Source organism: Microcebus murinus, chromosome 24 (genome assembly GCF_040939455.1).
Source record: "Microcebus murinus isolate Inina chromosome 24, M.murinus_Inina_mat1.0, whole genome shotgun sequence".
NCBI classification, from domain to species: Eukaryota; Metazoa; Chordata; class Mammalia; order Primates; family Cheirogaleidae; genus Microcebus; species Microcebus murinus.
In genome coordinates this window covers 14,979,951-14,993,406 of record NC_134127.1, presented here as the reverse complement: position 1 = coordinate 14,993,406, position 13,456 = coordinate 14,979,951, and the positions used below count along the sequence as shown (strand labels likewise).

General features: G+C 33.4%; 1 protein-coding gene across 1 annotated transcript in view; it reads left to right on the top strand.

Annotated features, from left to right (window-relative positions):
• MSR1 (macrophage scavenger receptor 1) overlaps positions 1-13,456 on the top strand; it is a 234,633-nt gene that overhangs the window by 209,850 nt on the left and 11,327 nt on the right. The window contains exon 10 of the mRNA XM_012760365.3: positions 6,781-6,969. Coding sequence (XP_012615819.3) covers positions 6,781-6,969 — 189 coding nt within the window. The remainder of the gene's footprint in view (positions 1-6,780; positions 6,970-13,456) is intronic.

Here is a 13,456-nt window from a genome sequence, read left to right as displayed (position 1 = left end):
TTTTCACACTCTCCCAGAATAAGGCCCTCTCCCTCTTGTTTTCTCTTCTGAACTCTGCCTTAGAATCTCCAAAATCCTTGTTTCCCCAAATTTCTGGGAAAGACTCAAAATCTGTTATATTTCCAGGGAAATTTAACTCTGTTTCTCCAGACATCTGATATCTTGGTTATACATTTCATTGCTAAGTACATTATTAAGGAAATTATTTTAAATAGTTTCCTTTCCAAGAAGAGTTTTGCTATGTCATAAGGTCAAACTGCAACCAGTTTTTTTAAAAAATTTCTCTGTTATATTTGGATCTCAAATATCATAATTACCATTGTAATAAATTTAACCCTAAGTTCTAATTCCAATAAATTATATTAGAAAGTGACTCTGAAGTAAACAATAGGATAATAATTGAAATAAAAGTGCTACTCCTCAAAAATCACTTTTAATTTCACTTCTTTACTTCCACACAGTAGTGATTTACACATGCAAAGAAGTCCTTAGATAACACATTTTCCCTAATTTTTCTTTTCAAATTAGAATTTTGTCTGTCTAATAAAAGTTAGTAGATTCATAATATCTTTTTTCTACCTTGTAAAGAAAGACCTGTATATGAAGCACTTTCCATAATTTATTTAGTGTTCAGGTACAGCTCTATCAACACTGCTGTGAATCTATCGTTTCCTTCTTTAACTAAAATATGTTTCCAATATAAAGGAAAGAAGAAAGAATATTTATAGGAAATGTCTAATACATAGTCATGTGTACACTACCTGGATTTTTAAGATGTTGACATTTCCCATGTTGACTATAGGTATTTGTTTTTTAAGAAATAAAATGCTATGACTACAGTTGAAACCCCCTTATGTTCACCTCTCCTGCTTTCCAGGGTAAACATTTATCCTGAAGCTTTTACATTTCCTTCCATTCATGCTTTTATGCATCTACTACATATGTATGTCAGTATGCATAAATAATGCATGGTATTATTTTGTCTGTTATTTTACATAAATGACGTTATACTGTATCTCTCATTGTGAGCTTGTCCTTTCCCTTCAGTTTTATGAATTCCAGCTTTATTTGAGTCAAAGACCCTTTATAACAGTAAAGATATTAATGAATAGCCAGCTCATTAAAAAGGATATAATTATAGAAAACAGAAAAAAAGATTATATATTCAATTTCAGTCCCATTTACAAAATTACTGTCAATATGCTTGGGAACTTCCTTCTAGTCTTATAATATAGCCATATTTTTGGTGTAATTATAATCAAGTTTTTAATCTTAGTGTAGCCACTTATCATCTTTTTCTCCCCATTATCTACATGGTCATTTTAACAGTTCAAGCTTCCAAAACTATCCATCAAATGTATATATTATAATTAATTTAACTCTCTTTCTGGGATATTTAATATATATCTGTTTACAAATAAGCCTGCAATAAACAAGATAAAAATGACCACTGAAATTGTTACCTTTTACTCTATTGGGAGTTATTTCCTCAGATTAGATTGCAAATTTTCCTTCTTTTGGAAATTATCTTCTCTATTACTTTTTTTTTTTTTTTGGTGTCTCATGGTCATATAAATATGAATGAGCTATGTTTGTAATAACTTTTATATACATTTTTAATTTTATATATAGACTTTAGAAAATATAAAGAACTTAGCACGATACTCTGCCCTCTGGAAATAGGAAAAAGAATCAGGGGACTGCCTTTAGAAAGTTAAACTATAGAATGAACATACCATGAATCAGAGCAGAGATATGTCAACTCATCTAACCTGATTGAATGGATTAACATGTATAAAGAAAGATGTGCTAACCAAAGAGCACTGGGCAGTCCCAGAGGCAAAATCTCACTGCTAAGTCTCATTGTAAATTAATAAATAAATTAAACTAATTATTCACTGGTTGTGAGTTGACTTCCCGTGCAGATTGCCCCTGGGAAGAAAATGGCCTTGTCAAGCAGATTCACACATTCCAGTTTTTGAGGCAATTACATTTCTCATTGTCAATTGAATTGACATTTTGTCCCAAGATTCTGTTTAACATTAGTCTGCCTGTAAGAGATAGATCCTCTCTAGGAGCTGACAAAATCAGGTTTTGTGATGTTTAAGGCTTCTGATCAGACCTTCCCACCAAATCTTCCCACCTTGGGAGACTCTCAGTAACCAGCCTTGTAGATTTTTCCCGTACTGGGACTCATGTTTGTGCCAGTGAAATCAGTCTTTTCTTCATGATTTTCTTCCTGTTTCTATACATAGAAACTATATTCCTTCTAACAACATAAAATATTAAGTTCTATTTTTTCTATTATTTGGTATATTAAGCATTTGCCAATTTAATCTCACCCGGTAAGGCAGTCCATGTATCAAGAGACACTCACCATTCATTCCTTCACTCACTCACACCATAACTCTTCATCAAGTGACAACTAAGTGACAACCTACATTCTGTCAGGTGCTGAAAAGATAACCATAAGGGTTTCAGTCTAGTGGGGAATTAAACAAGATTACAGGGCTTTAATGTAGTAGTTGTAATAATGGTATAGGAGTTGAAAGGGTTAACCTATCCAAATATGGGGCTTGAGTGTGGAAAAATGAGAGGGGAGGAGGGGAAGGAAGCCTTGCAGACAGGGACCAAAGCCCTGGAAATAAAGAAGAATGAGGCTTTTTCCAAAAATGTGAGTAGTTATATAACTGGAAGGAAAAGGAAAAAGGATGCATAGGTGGAGAATTTCTCAAAGGGTTAGACTAGAGAGGTGAGCAGAGATAAATCATGACTTTATGTGTTCCAGGAGTCACTTGGCAGGAGAATCCCCACTGAAATCCTCCGTCATTCTAGTCTATTGTGTATGTAACTCTACCAGGGGTTGCCAAAGTTTTTCTGTAAAGGACTAGATAACAAATATTTGGTTTGCATGCTATTTGTTCTCTGTCACAACTATTCAACTCTCCTGTCATAGCCTGAAAGCAACAAAAGACAATACATAAACCAATGAGTGTGGCTGTATTCCAATAAAACTTTATTTACAAAACAGATAGCAGCCTGGAATTGGCCCACAGGCCAAAGTTCGCCTCACCACTGGTCTAGAAGAGTCCCTCCAAAAAAATAGAAAATAATATTTGGAAATAATAAAGGCAAACTAAACTCACATGACATCTACAATCATATGGCAGGTTTTATCTGTTGGCAGAAGCTCATTTTCATAGGTTAATAATTCCTCTTTGAGGAAGATAGTATTAAATTGAGAATTATTAATAGTAAATATATGTGTGCATATGTATAAAGGTGATTAATATCACAGATAATACATTGATTCTGTTGCTTTCATCGCAAAATAGAAACCTTAAGATTTTCAAAACTTATAAAAATAAAAACTTTATATTTGTACAGAATTTTAAAGAATGCATTATTTCTTCTAATATCGCCTTATGAAACTTGAAAACAGGATACATGTTTTAGCCAAATTGTTCCTAGAAACCAGGAAAATACCTGGCAGAGTTGTGTTTAAATGCATTTAAATTATGGCAGATGTTACTTTCTTTTTTAACAATTAAAAAATTTGCTCCCACAGAGATTAAATGGTTTATCAATGTCATATTAACAGTGTTAGAAGCAGAACTAAAACCCAGATTATCTGACTTCTAGATTTTTAATTTCAGTTATACTCTAGAGTCACAGGTAGCAAAAAGAGTATAGGACTAAACATAAAGTATAATTGATATTATACAAATACACCAAGATTGTGAAAATATTTTTATGGAATGGACTCAAGATTTTTGCACAAATTTCTGCTTCAACAACAAAAAAAATGCCTCCTCCTTCTCACTCCAAAAATGCCGTGTTCATACAAGTGATCTTGCCTAGGATGTTTAGTACACAGATGTGCATCTGGCCCAAACTAGGCCATAGAAGGGCTTCCCTGGATATTTTAAAATCTATCACCGAGAAAGAGACTGTAAAATATAAACTCAGGTGACTGTCAGAGCTGTCAGTCTGTCACTGAGAAAAAGACTATAAAATATAAGCTTAGGAACTGTTAGCAGACATGTTCTATCATGTGAACTGGACAACAAAGGTATCCAGCTTCCAACAAAAAAGAATCATGAAGCTTGGATAAAAGTTGGAGTCCTGAGTTGATTCAAGTCTTGGTTCATCTGTTCTAGATACCTAACTATAGTCTTATCCCTGGGTTCCATGGAAAATCCCATGATCCTTAAAAGATATTATTTCCATTTTGGTTTAAGTTACTTTGGTTTCTGTTTCTGGTTTTTTTTGTGTGTGTTTTTTTTTTTTTTTTTTTTTTTGTTTTTTGCCAATTGAAAAGTAATAATACATAGAATCATTCAGGAGGCACATAATCAATGCTTATGTGTGTTGATTTGATTTGAATCAGGAAAAAGTCTACACTAATAAAGTTAAAAGGAGAATTAAGGCAGCTATGTAGAAGAAAATATATAAAAATTACTCTCTTCTGAAATTTTTATATACAAGGCAAAATTTCCCAAATGGAAAATCTGTCTGAATAAATAGGTTTGCTTGATGTCAAAGGACCCACCGACATTGTTAACATCCATATAACGATGAGTTAACTAGATTCAGAGAAAATTCTCAGCTGCAGTCTTAAAGAGAAAATGCTGTGATGGAGGCTGATGACAAAATGAACTTTTCACCATCGCCAAGATAGAGCAGTTGAGTGGTGTGTGAAGCCAACTCGCAAATGAATCTTTTGACCTATCTAGAGACCTTTCCTCTATATTAGTTCCGAAGTGGTCAAGGATCAGTGAAATACGATCACCTGTCAATAGTTGATTTATAAATGAAAAATACTCCAGGTGACAGGTATGGATTGGCATACCCAGTTATATTTGGTTCTAAAGAATGCAAATAGAGACTTACTCCCCCTCAGAGTCCCATTAGCATAGGGGATTTGTTCCTACAAATGTTCAGCCAATCTCTTTGCAATAAATGAAACCAGTAATTATATAAGTATCATCATCTGTTTCTCATATAACATGCCTGCTCTATTTTAAATATATAATGCAATCGTCTAGGTCAGTGGATCTTAAAGTGTGGTCCTGGATCAACAATACCTCAGGAATTGTTAAAAATGCAAATTATTAGGCCCCACTCAAGACCTACTAAATCAGAAACTCTAGATGTGGAGTTACCAATCTGTGATTCTGCTGCCTACCAAAGTTTGAGAACCACTGCCCCAGCACAAGCTAGGCTCATAATAACATTTTGGGAGGAGTAAGAGGTCAAGAATGCTTACATACACTTGTTTGGGCAATAAGATCACCAGATTCATGTAAACAAATGTTTGAATATGCCTGTTTCTTTTTCATAATATGCATGATAAATATATTATGCTTGGATATATCTGACTTATGTAATAATAAACATTTGGGCATGGCACTAGTTAATACAACATGACTCTATTATGTAAAGACTTTACACAATCCATTCCTGGATTATACTTTCTCATTTTCTTAGACAATTACAGGGAATGATTGGGTCACCCAAGTATTTTACTAGATAATTGAAAGTTTGAATACTGTAACAACAAATTATTTTCACTTTAAAAAATATTTTAACTTATGCTTATTAGGTGATGAATGGCTGTGTACTTGGACATGATTATACTAATTTAGTATTTAGCACTGAATTATATTTTGGAAGAATCAGTAAAATAATTATGGTTATAATAATACATATTAACATGCTACTTATTTATGTTTCTGAGTGGCTCAGTCAGTTTTTGTTACAGTAAATTGTCAATTTTCTGTAAGTGTTATTGGATTACTGTTTCAACAAAATTTGCTTGAATTGGGGGGAAAATGTTATTGAATATTTCTTCAATTAACTGAGCTCTGAAGACCTACCCTAAAACTCCATCTTCACATTAGATATTCTTGTTGTGGCAACTACATCTTGCTATTTTATAATATAGTATTCCTCAAACTTATATTTGAAAAGATATATTTAAATAGAACTGTATTAATTGGTTTTTATGACTATTATGGAATATTGTTATTTTTATTTAGCACTAATTAAATTTTTCAAAATATTTTTTCTGGTAATGCTAGGCATTACAGAAAAAAATGACGTTTCTGATGATAAAGGATTTTGTTCTTTGTGGTTTATTGTTTTCATCATTTCTCAAAACACACAAAAATCATATGGTTTTTTTATCCTATTTTTTTTTTCCCAGAAAAACACACAAAAAATTTTGGAACAAAATCCAGGTGCCTCACAACAAGGAATATCCCTGCTATTTCTAGATGAATGCTGTCACTATAGTTACCTTGTTTCTCTTAGTAAAAGACATGAAATTTGGTCACCTATTTTTCCATTTACTACATTATAAAATATCTTTTCCTTGGCCTCCATTGAAATTCTCTGAATTGTGTATTCCAGTTTGTGTGTTACAGTGTCAAGAAAACAATGAATCACTGTTACAAATTTCTATAAATAGTATGAAAAATCTATGGCATTAATAAACTTGTAGCTGTTAAATTTTAAAGTCATTGGAATATAATCTTTGAAGTGTCTCAAATATATATAACTTGCATAAATGTTAAAATAGAGGGACTGCATTTTCCTCTTCTGCTTTTACAGATGCAATGTTTGCAGTTAAACTCTTTGCCAATAGGTGGTGCTAGAAAGTTTACTATTTATTCCAATAGTTGCATTTATTTTTAAAGATGTGCTAAAATACTTTTTAAAAAAGAAAAAGTATTATAAAACAATATGTACATAAATAACCCTTATTTTTTTTTACAGCTCTATCTAGGACAGTTCGACTGGTTGGTGGTGGAGGCCCTCATGAGGGTAGGGTGGAGATATTCCACAACGGCCAGTGGGGTACAATTTGTGATGATCGCTGGGAATTGCGCGTTGGACTGGTCATCTGTAGAAGTTTGGGATACCAGGGCGTTCAAAGCGTGCACAAGGCAGCTCATTTTGGACAAGGTAATTTAGAGAACATTCTATTTTCTAAAAAAATGAAACGGGCATTCTCTAACAACATAGCACCAAGTAGAGACAGGAACACATGGGATAATAGGAAAGAATTCTGTGTAGGAGTTTTTAAATGTCCTTACCTAGAAAATGAAACTTTTAAAACAGCAATATTATAAACAAATGGCATGCTCTAAGATGACCTGTACTGTTTTGATTTCATGTAGACTCAAATGGTTAGTTGGAGAATAGTGACAGAGAGGAAACTAGAGTAATTGGTAAGGCAGATAAAGAACAATAGGGACAAGTGAATTATTGACAAGACATGACACCTCCCAGGGTAGCTCAGTTTGCACAACTGGGTCTGGTGGGCACCTGAGCAAAGTCACATGTTCGCTTGTACTCGCTCTTCTGTGGAACTGTAGGGGAGAGTGCCATCCTTCCCTTTGACCTCCCTCCGATGTCGGATAGTAACAAGATATATTATTCATCCCTGATGGAGTACCTGTATTCTCAAAGGACAGTGAGAAGTCATCAAAGAGAAAGGAGCAATTGCAACTGCTTCTGGCGTACCTTCCTTTAAGGGACATGACAGGAAATAAGGAAAGAGAAAGGTTACTTTCCCCTCCATTTTGATTTGATAAAACATTGAATAATTCTTTGGCTGCATATACATTTGTGTTTTTTCACCTAGGTGACTCAGTAACCTGGTCCATGAATGTATTAAAAGGGCTAGGAGGAGAAATTGCAAGGGACGAACTGCTTGAACGTATACCTATGAAATTTTGACTGTCTCATTGATTTTATAAACTGACATCTTATAATAAGTTTTATGTACAATTAAATATATACAAATTAAGCATATAGCAATGCTTCAACTCTGACAAAAAGATGACAGTTATGTATGTATATGTACATATACACACAGAAGTACACATTCTCTCTAGGATTTTAGTCAATATTTCCTACTCGTTTATCCTATTATTCAAATCTGATATAAATTGGTTTCTCTGAAGTTAATGCTGACCAAAAAAAAAAAAAAAAGAGATATGACCTTCTTGATTTCATATATTTTATTATTCTAGATACATACGAGCAAGCTGGCAAAATGGAGAGGAAGCTATTATGTATGTAAAAATTATAGAAATAAAATAGCAGCCTTTCCAGATAATCTTATCTATAGTGATAAAATAGGGGAGTATGTCAAATCATCACATCAGAAGACTGGAACAAGATAAGATGGGTTTATCAAATACCTAAAAGATATTTTTGAATGATATTATGCTATGGTTTTTGAGTAATAACTATATGTCAGACATTGTGCTAAACAAACCTGAATAGTAACAGTAAGGTCACAATTATTTCCTTTATTCTTTTATCTAAATTTCATAGGTGATATGCCAGAGTTTCTATACCCAGGTTCAGCCCCTGGCGGCCAGTTTTTAACTTGGGCATTAAATGTTTGAATGCAAGAAACAAAGGAAATAAATTTACAGCCCTAAATAGATATCTGGAGTTTTCAAATTTTCCATCTCTACCACATCTTCAGAACACTCTTCCCAGGTTGAAAAGTGTGGAACTGAAATCATTCTTGTACCTGTAAAATTGATCTCCCAAAGTAAAATGTTTTTGAAGCCAATAAGCTGGATTTTTTTTTCTTGTTTTATAGAGAAGAGGAAAAAGACACACACACAAAAAAAATCCCCAACTCTTGTTCACTAGAGAATCCAATGATGCAGTTAATCATTCAGCTAGATTGAGCTGCCAATTTGAGTGTCCACAATATTGTATGACGAGAGAATCTATTTCTGTGATAACGAAGTCCCACAGAATGAAAGGCTATTTATTTTAAATATGTAATTGTATAAAACATTTCAAATAACTGTTAGCATCTATGAAGAGGACAGTTGCAGGTCTAACAGAGGACACCCAATTCTCATCCATGGTGTCTTACTCACCTGATAAATGGCTGAAAACTCTTCAGTTTTAGAAATAACAGCATGTGCATGCTTTGGGTTCTCAGGATGTACATTTGTTGACAAAACAAAATACAGAGTTTGCCAATGATTCAGGTAATTTAATCTACATGGGCTAGCTGAGTTCAAAAAAAGAAAAATATCTTAAAATGTCTTTAATCAGGATTCTTTGAGTGTTTACATTATCCAGAGAGTTGACAACTCTGTGTTTAGCTTCTTTAAGAAACTAGCCCAGTAGTGCTGTTTAATAACCTATTATGTCTTGAGGTAAACCTTTTTCATCTACTACAAAGAGAAAACCAAATTCAGGGCAACAACAGCAGTGTATGTACTTTAATTCAGAGAAAACTAATAAGCTTTGGCAAATACAGCCTGTGGTATGGACATGAACAGGACATTGCCTCCAGCTTTATTTCTTCTCTGAACATGAAGCCTTGCCATGGACTTCAAAGATATTTTTCCACTGGCATTCCCAACATAGGTGAGAAACACACAGTTGGAGACTATTGGCTGAAGACTGTTATTAACTTTAAGGCCTAGTCTCACAAGTAAAATATTTTTTTCCTGAAAGTTTTTACTCATCCCTCCTTATATCACTAGGAATTTGTGGTCTAAAGAACTGATAAGAAAGGAAGGATACTGGCAAAAAAATTTTCTATTTAAATAAGGAATAAAACAATAAAGTTTAGTCTCAGGTGAAATTATTTACTACCTGTGTAGAGAGACATCTCTTGAGTTTTCTTCACATAATTGACTACATGTCTAATACGAGTGTTTGCTTTTAATGAGGCTGTGAGTTTACGGTAGCTGGTGATTTTACACATTGTTCCACAGTTTTGTTATAATAAAACAATAAAGTATGTCAGGATTTTGGTTTTCCTTTCACATATTATAGCATCTAGTGAAGCAAACTGGAAAGATGAGGAGTTTTATAACTAAGAAGATATGAGTTGAAACCTTAGCTCTGGTACTTATGTCTCAGAGTTTCAATTTCCTTTGTGACAAAATGAAAATAATAACCACCAACCTGGCAGATTTGTTTTGAATCTTAAGTGAACTAGCACATGGAAAGTGCCTACTACAAAACATGTCTCATAGCATTACTCAATACTGACAGAGGTCACTGCTAGCAGTAATGCAGACTGTATCATGACAAGTTTATTTGCCATTCTCTTTGAAAGAGTCAGATCAGTCTCATATTACATAGTGATATCAGTGATGTTCCAAGGGTCAGAAAGTTAAATGTGACTTCCCATTGTACAAAGATGTTCTTGGAGGAGAAAACTGCATAGAAATTTTCATCATCTCCCCACTCTACTCAATATAGACCAAGCTCTTGGTTCAGGTCTCTGCCTAGAGTTTAGTATCAAACAACTGAAGGATGATTGTAAGAATTTTAAAATAATAAAGCAAGATGAGCTGGGAGAAAAAAAAATAAAAACGGAAATAAGGCTATTTGCTTGAAAGAAGAAAAATGTGAAAAATAAATTTTATGATCTGCTTCATTGGATGTTGTATTTTAAGAGACAGGCTTACATTGTGAACTGATTGGGGATTAGACATGGCGAACAACCTTTTTATGCAAAGCTGTTTAAACTCTTTTTTTATTTTTTTCACTCCTCCCCTTAAATTTACAGTTTCACTCAGAAGGAAAAGAGAAAGCAATTTTGTATGCAGAATAGAGACAGAAAAGGAAACTTAGAAATGTGAGTGGAAGGGTAGGGGAGTGAAAAAGAGACATGCATTAGAGTTTTAATTATTTGTTATTCTCTCAGTAAAGTAAGAAGAATCAGACTGATATTGTACATCATTACCAAACTTGAAACAAAAAAGAAAAAAATTAAATGTATCCCCTGTGTATATTTCCCCCATTATAGAAAGAATATAATTTTCTAGACACAACACCTCCCTCCTACCCCTGCTTTTTTTTTTTTTTCTGGTTTTCAAATAGCAAACCTGGCTTACCAGATAGAATCCTTGTTAGTTTTAAGAACAATTAGCTTTGCAGCTGCAAGCAAAATGATTTATGGGAATAAAGCTTAAAGCATGCTCCTTTAAATAGGTTCTTTCATTTGGATGCACCTTGTGCATAAAGTGGAATGTTCTTTCTTTTTCCTGAGTAGACAAAACAAGTTAAATTAAGGAAGCACCGAGAGGTATCTGGTGCTTGTCATTACACAGGGTAGGGAAGGGAGAATGAGTCACTTTTCTCTCCCTGTCCAGAATTTTCAACTTCTTGTCCCAGTGGTCTCCCTGTAGCAAACTCGGATGAGCTTTATCAGAAAATGGTGGTACTTACGGAAATTTGTTCCAGGTATATCTGAGCCTATATGCATGCTAACACAGGACGTCAGAGCTGGGTCTTGGAGTAGCTATTGCATCTTCTCCTAAGTTCATGATGCTGAAGCTCCAAAACTGAAAATAGAAACAAAAGAAAATTCTAAACAAAAATGTCATTTTTAAATCTTGGCTTATTAAATTAGCTTAATTCTTAGGTGCCTATTGTTTGCTTTTGTATTATCACTTTCACATTCTATGATTGTTATTTTCTAAGTGGAATTCTAAAAAAAAATGCAAGGCAAACAGAAGGCAGTCGAAAAATATACCTCTGCACCTCTGAACTATCCTTTAGTGAGTGGAAGTAAAAATAATCTCGAAGATAAATAAAATATATCAATGGGTCAGAACTCAAATTCTTATATATTGCTCTCTGCAGTATATAGTTGAAAGTTTTTAAATGTAAATTTTTGGATAATGAATATTATGGAAAGTAATATAGAGCCATAGAATTTATAACATATCTGTTTTGTTACTTACAGTAACAAAGACAGTACTAAGTATGGAAAAGTATTATTTGTCAAGTGTGTACTATATGATCTCGTGTAGTATTTGCAATGTCTGGGAGAAATAGATATTATAACCCCAATTTTTCATAAAGAAAGTAATTATGGCCAACAGAAATCACCAAACTTGCTCAAATTTTCAAATTTTCATGGCCCTTAGGGTGCTGATGGGGGATGGTGGAGGAATGTCAAGACTCATGCCTTTACCTGACTCTCATACCACACTCTTTCCATGAGACAGAACATCCTTCTAAGTTCTTTATCCTTAAGAACTTCATTTCTCAGAAGATTGCTTCTCCAGAATCTTAGAATCATAGGATGTTAAAGGTGGATGAAATCTTGGAACTATTGTAGCCCCATTCTTTTATTCTGCATATAATAAAATTGCAAAAAACTAAACAATTTCTCCAAAATTACAAAACTGGAATCCAAACTACAGTTGACATTGACCTCGTCTCCATTCTGATTCCCATGACATTTTCAACTTTAATACAAAACCTCAATGTTTATCTCAAAGGAGACACTGTTCAAAGGCATTTCCCAAATAAAAATCTTAAAAGTGATACTGATTCATGTCACCCAGCCCTGACTAAGTATAATTAAAATACATTCAGACACTTTTAACCATTAGTGACTTTTGCTTACTCTCTTCTCTATTCAACAGCTAATCTCAAGTCTTATTATGGTATATCTTGGTAATATATGAAAACTGATTACTTTTTTCCATAAAAGTGTTGGTAATATTAAATATACTCAAATCCCCCAAAGAAATGTCAATATCTATCTTTTTTATAAAGAGGTTAAGAGAAAATAGTATCTTCTGTGAGGTATATTTTCAAACATCATAAACTGAGATCATAAAACTCAGAAGCCATGGACAACACCTTTATTGTCATCTGCTCTTAGAAACACAAAATCGATCAATTTTTCCTCTCTATAGCCCTTAGGTTGTAAAAGAAATCATAGATGTATCGATGCATGGGAAAATAGGTAGATAAGTGAGAGAGAGAGAAGGAGAGAGAGGAGGAGAGACTAAAAGCCTATCTAAAGATAGACACATCAATTTTGCATAGCTTTCTACTGAGGACAAAGAAGAGTTCAGAGGCAAAAAGAAAAACCTAAACCAACAATGACAGCAGCAACAACAAAAATCAGTGAGTAACAGTTATTATCTAAAGAAATAAAAACAAATTTGTTTTTTATCTCTTAGGTTTACATGAGGATAAAATTTTATGAATTTTATGCTGTCTTTGCATTAATTTTTTAATGCAGAAAACAATTTGGAATGAGATAGGAAATATGTATTAAATAAATTTTTCCCTTAGGCCCAATAGTCCTGAATATATTAATATAAAACAACAAATCTTTGGAAATTATTTCTATAACTTTCTTTGCTCATCTGTGTAACCAATGAGTATCACTAAGTTTTAAGTGTCATTATGTTCTGTTGCTTGGCTCTATTCTCTGTCATTTTGAGAAAGTCATACACCCTTTATGTGTCTCAGTTAATTTATCCATAAAATGGAGATAACTTCCATTATTTTTCAAGGTTATTATCATAAGTAAATGTAAAGTTAGACATGAAAACTTAGCATACTGTCTTATACCCAAGAACTCAAGCCACGTTCACTGTGTCTGAATCCTTGCCATGTAGCAAAAGTCAGAGTTATTAAATGGCAC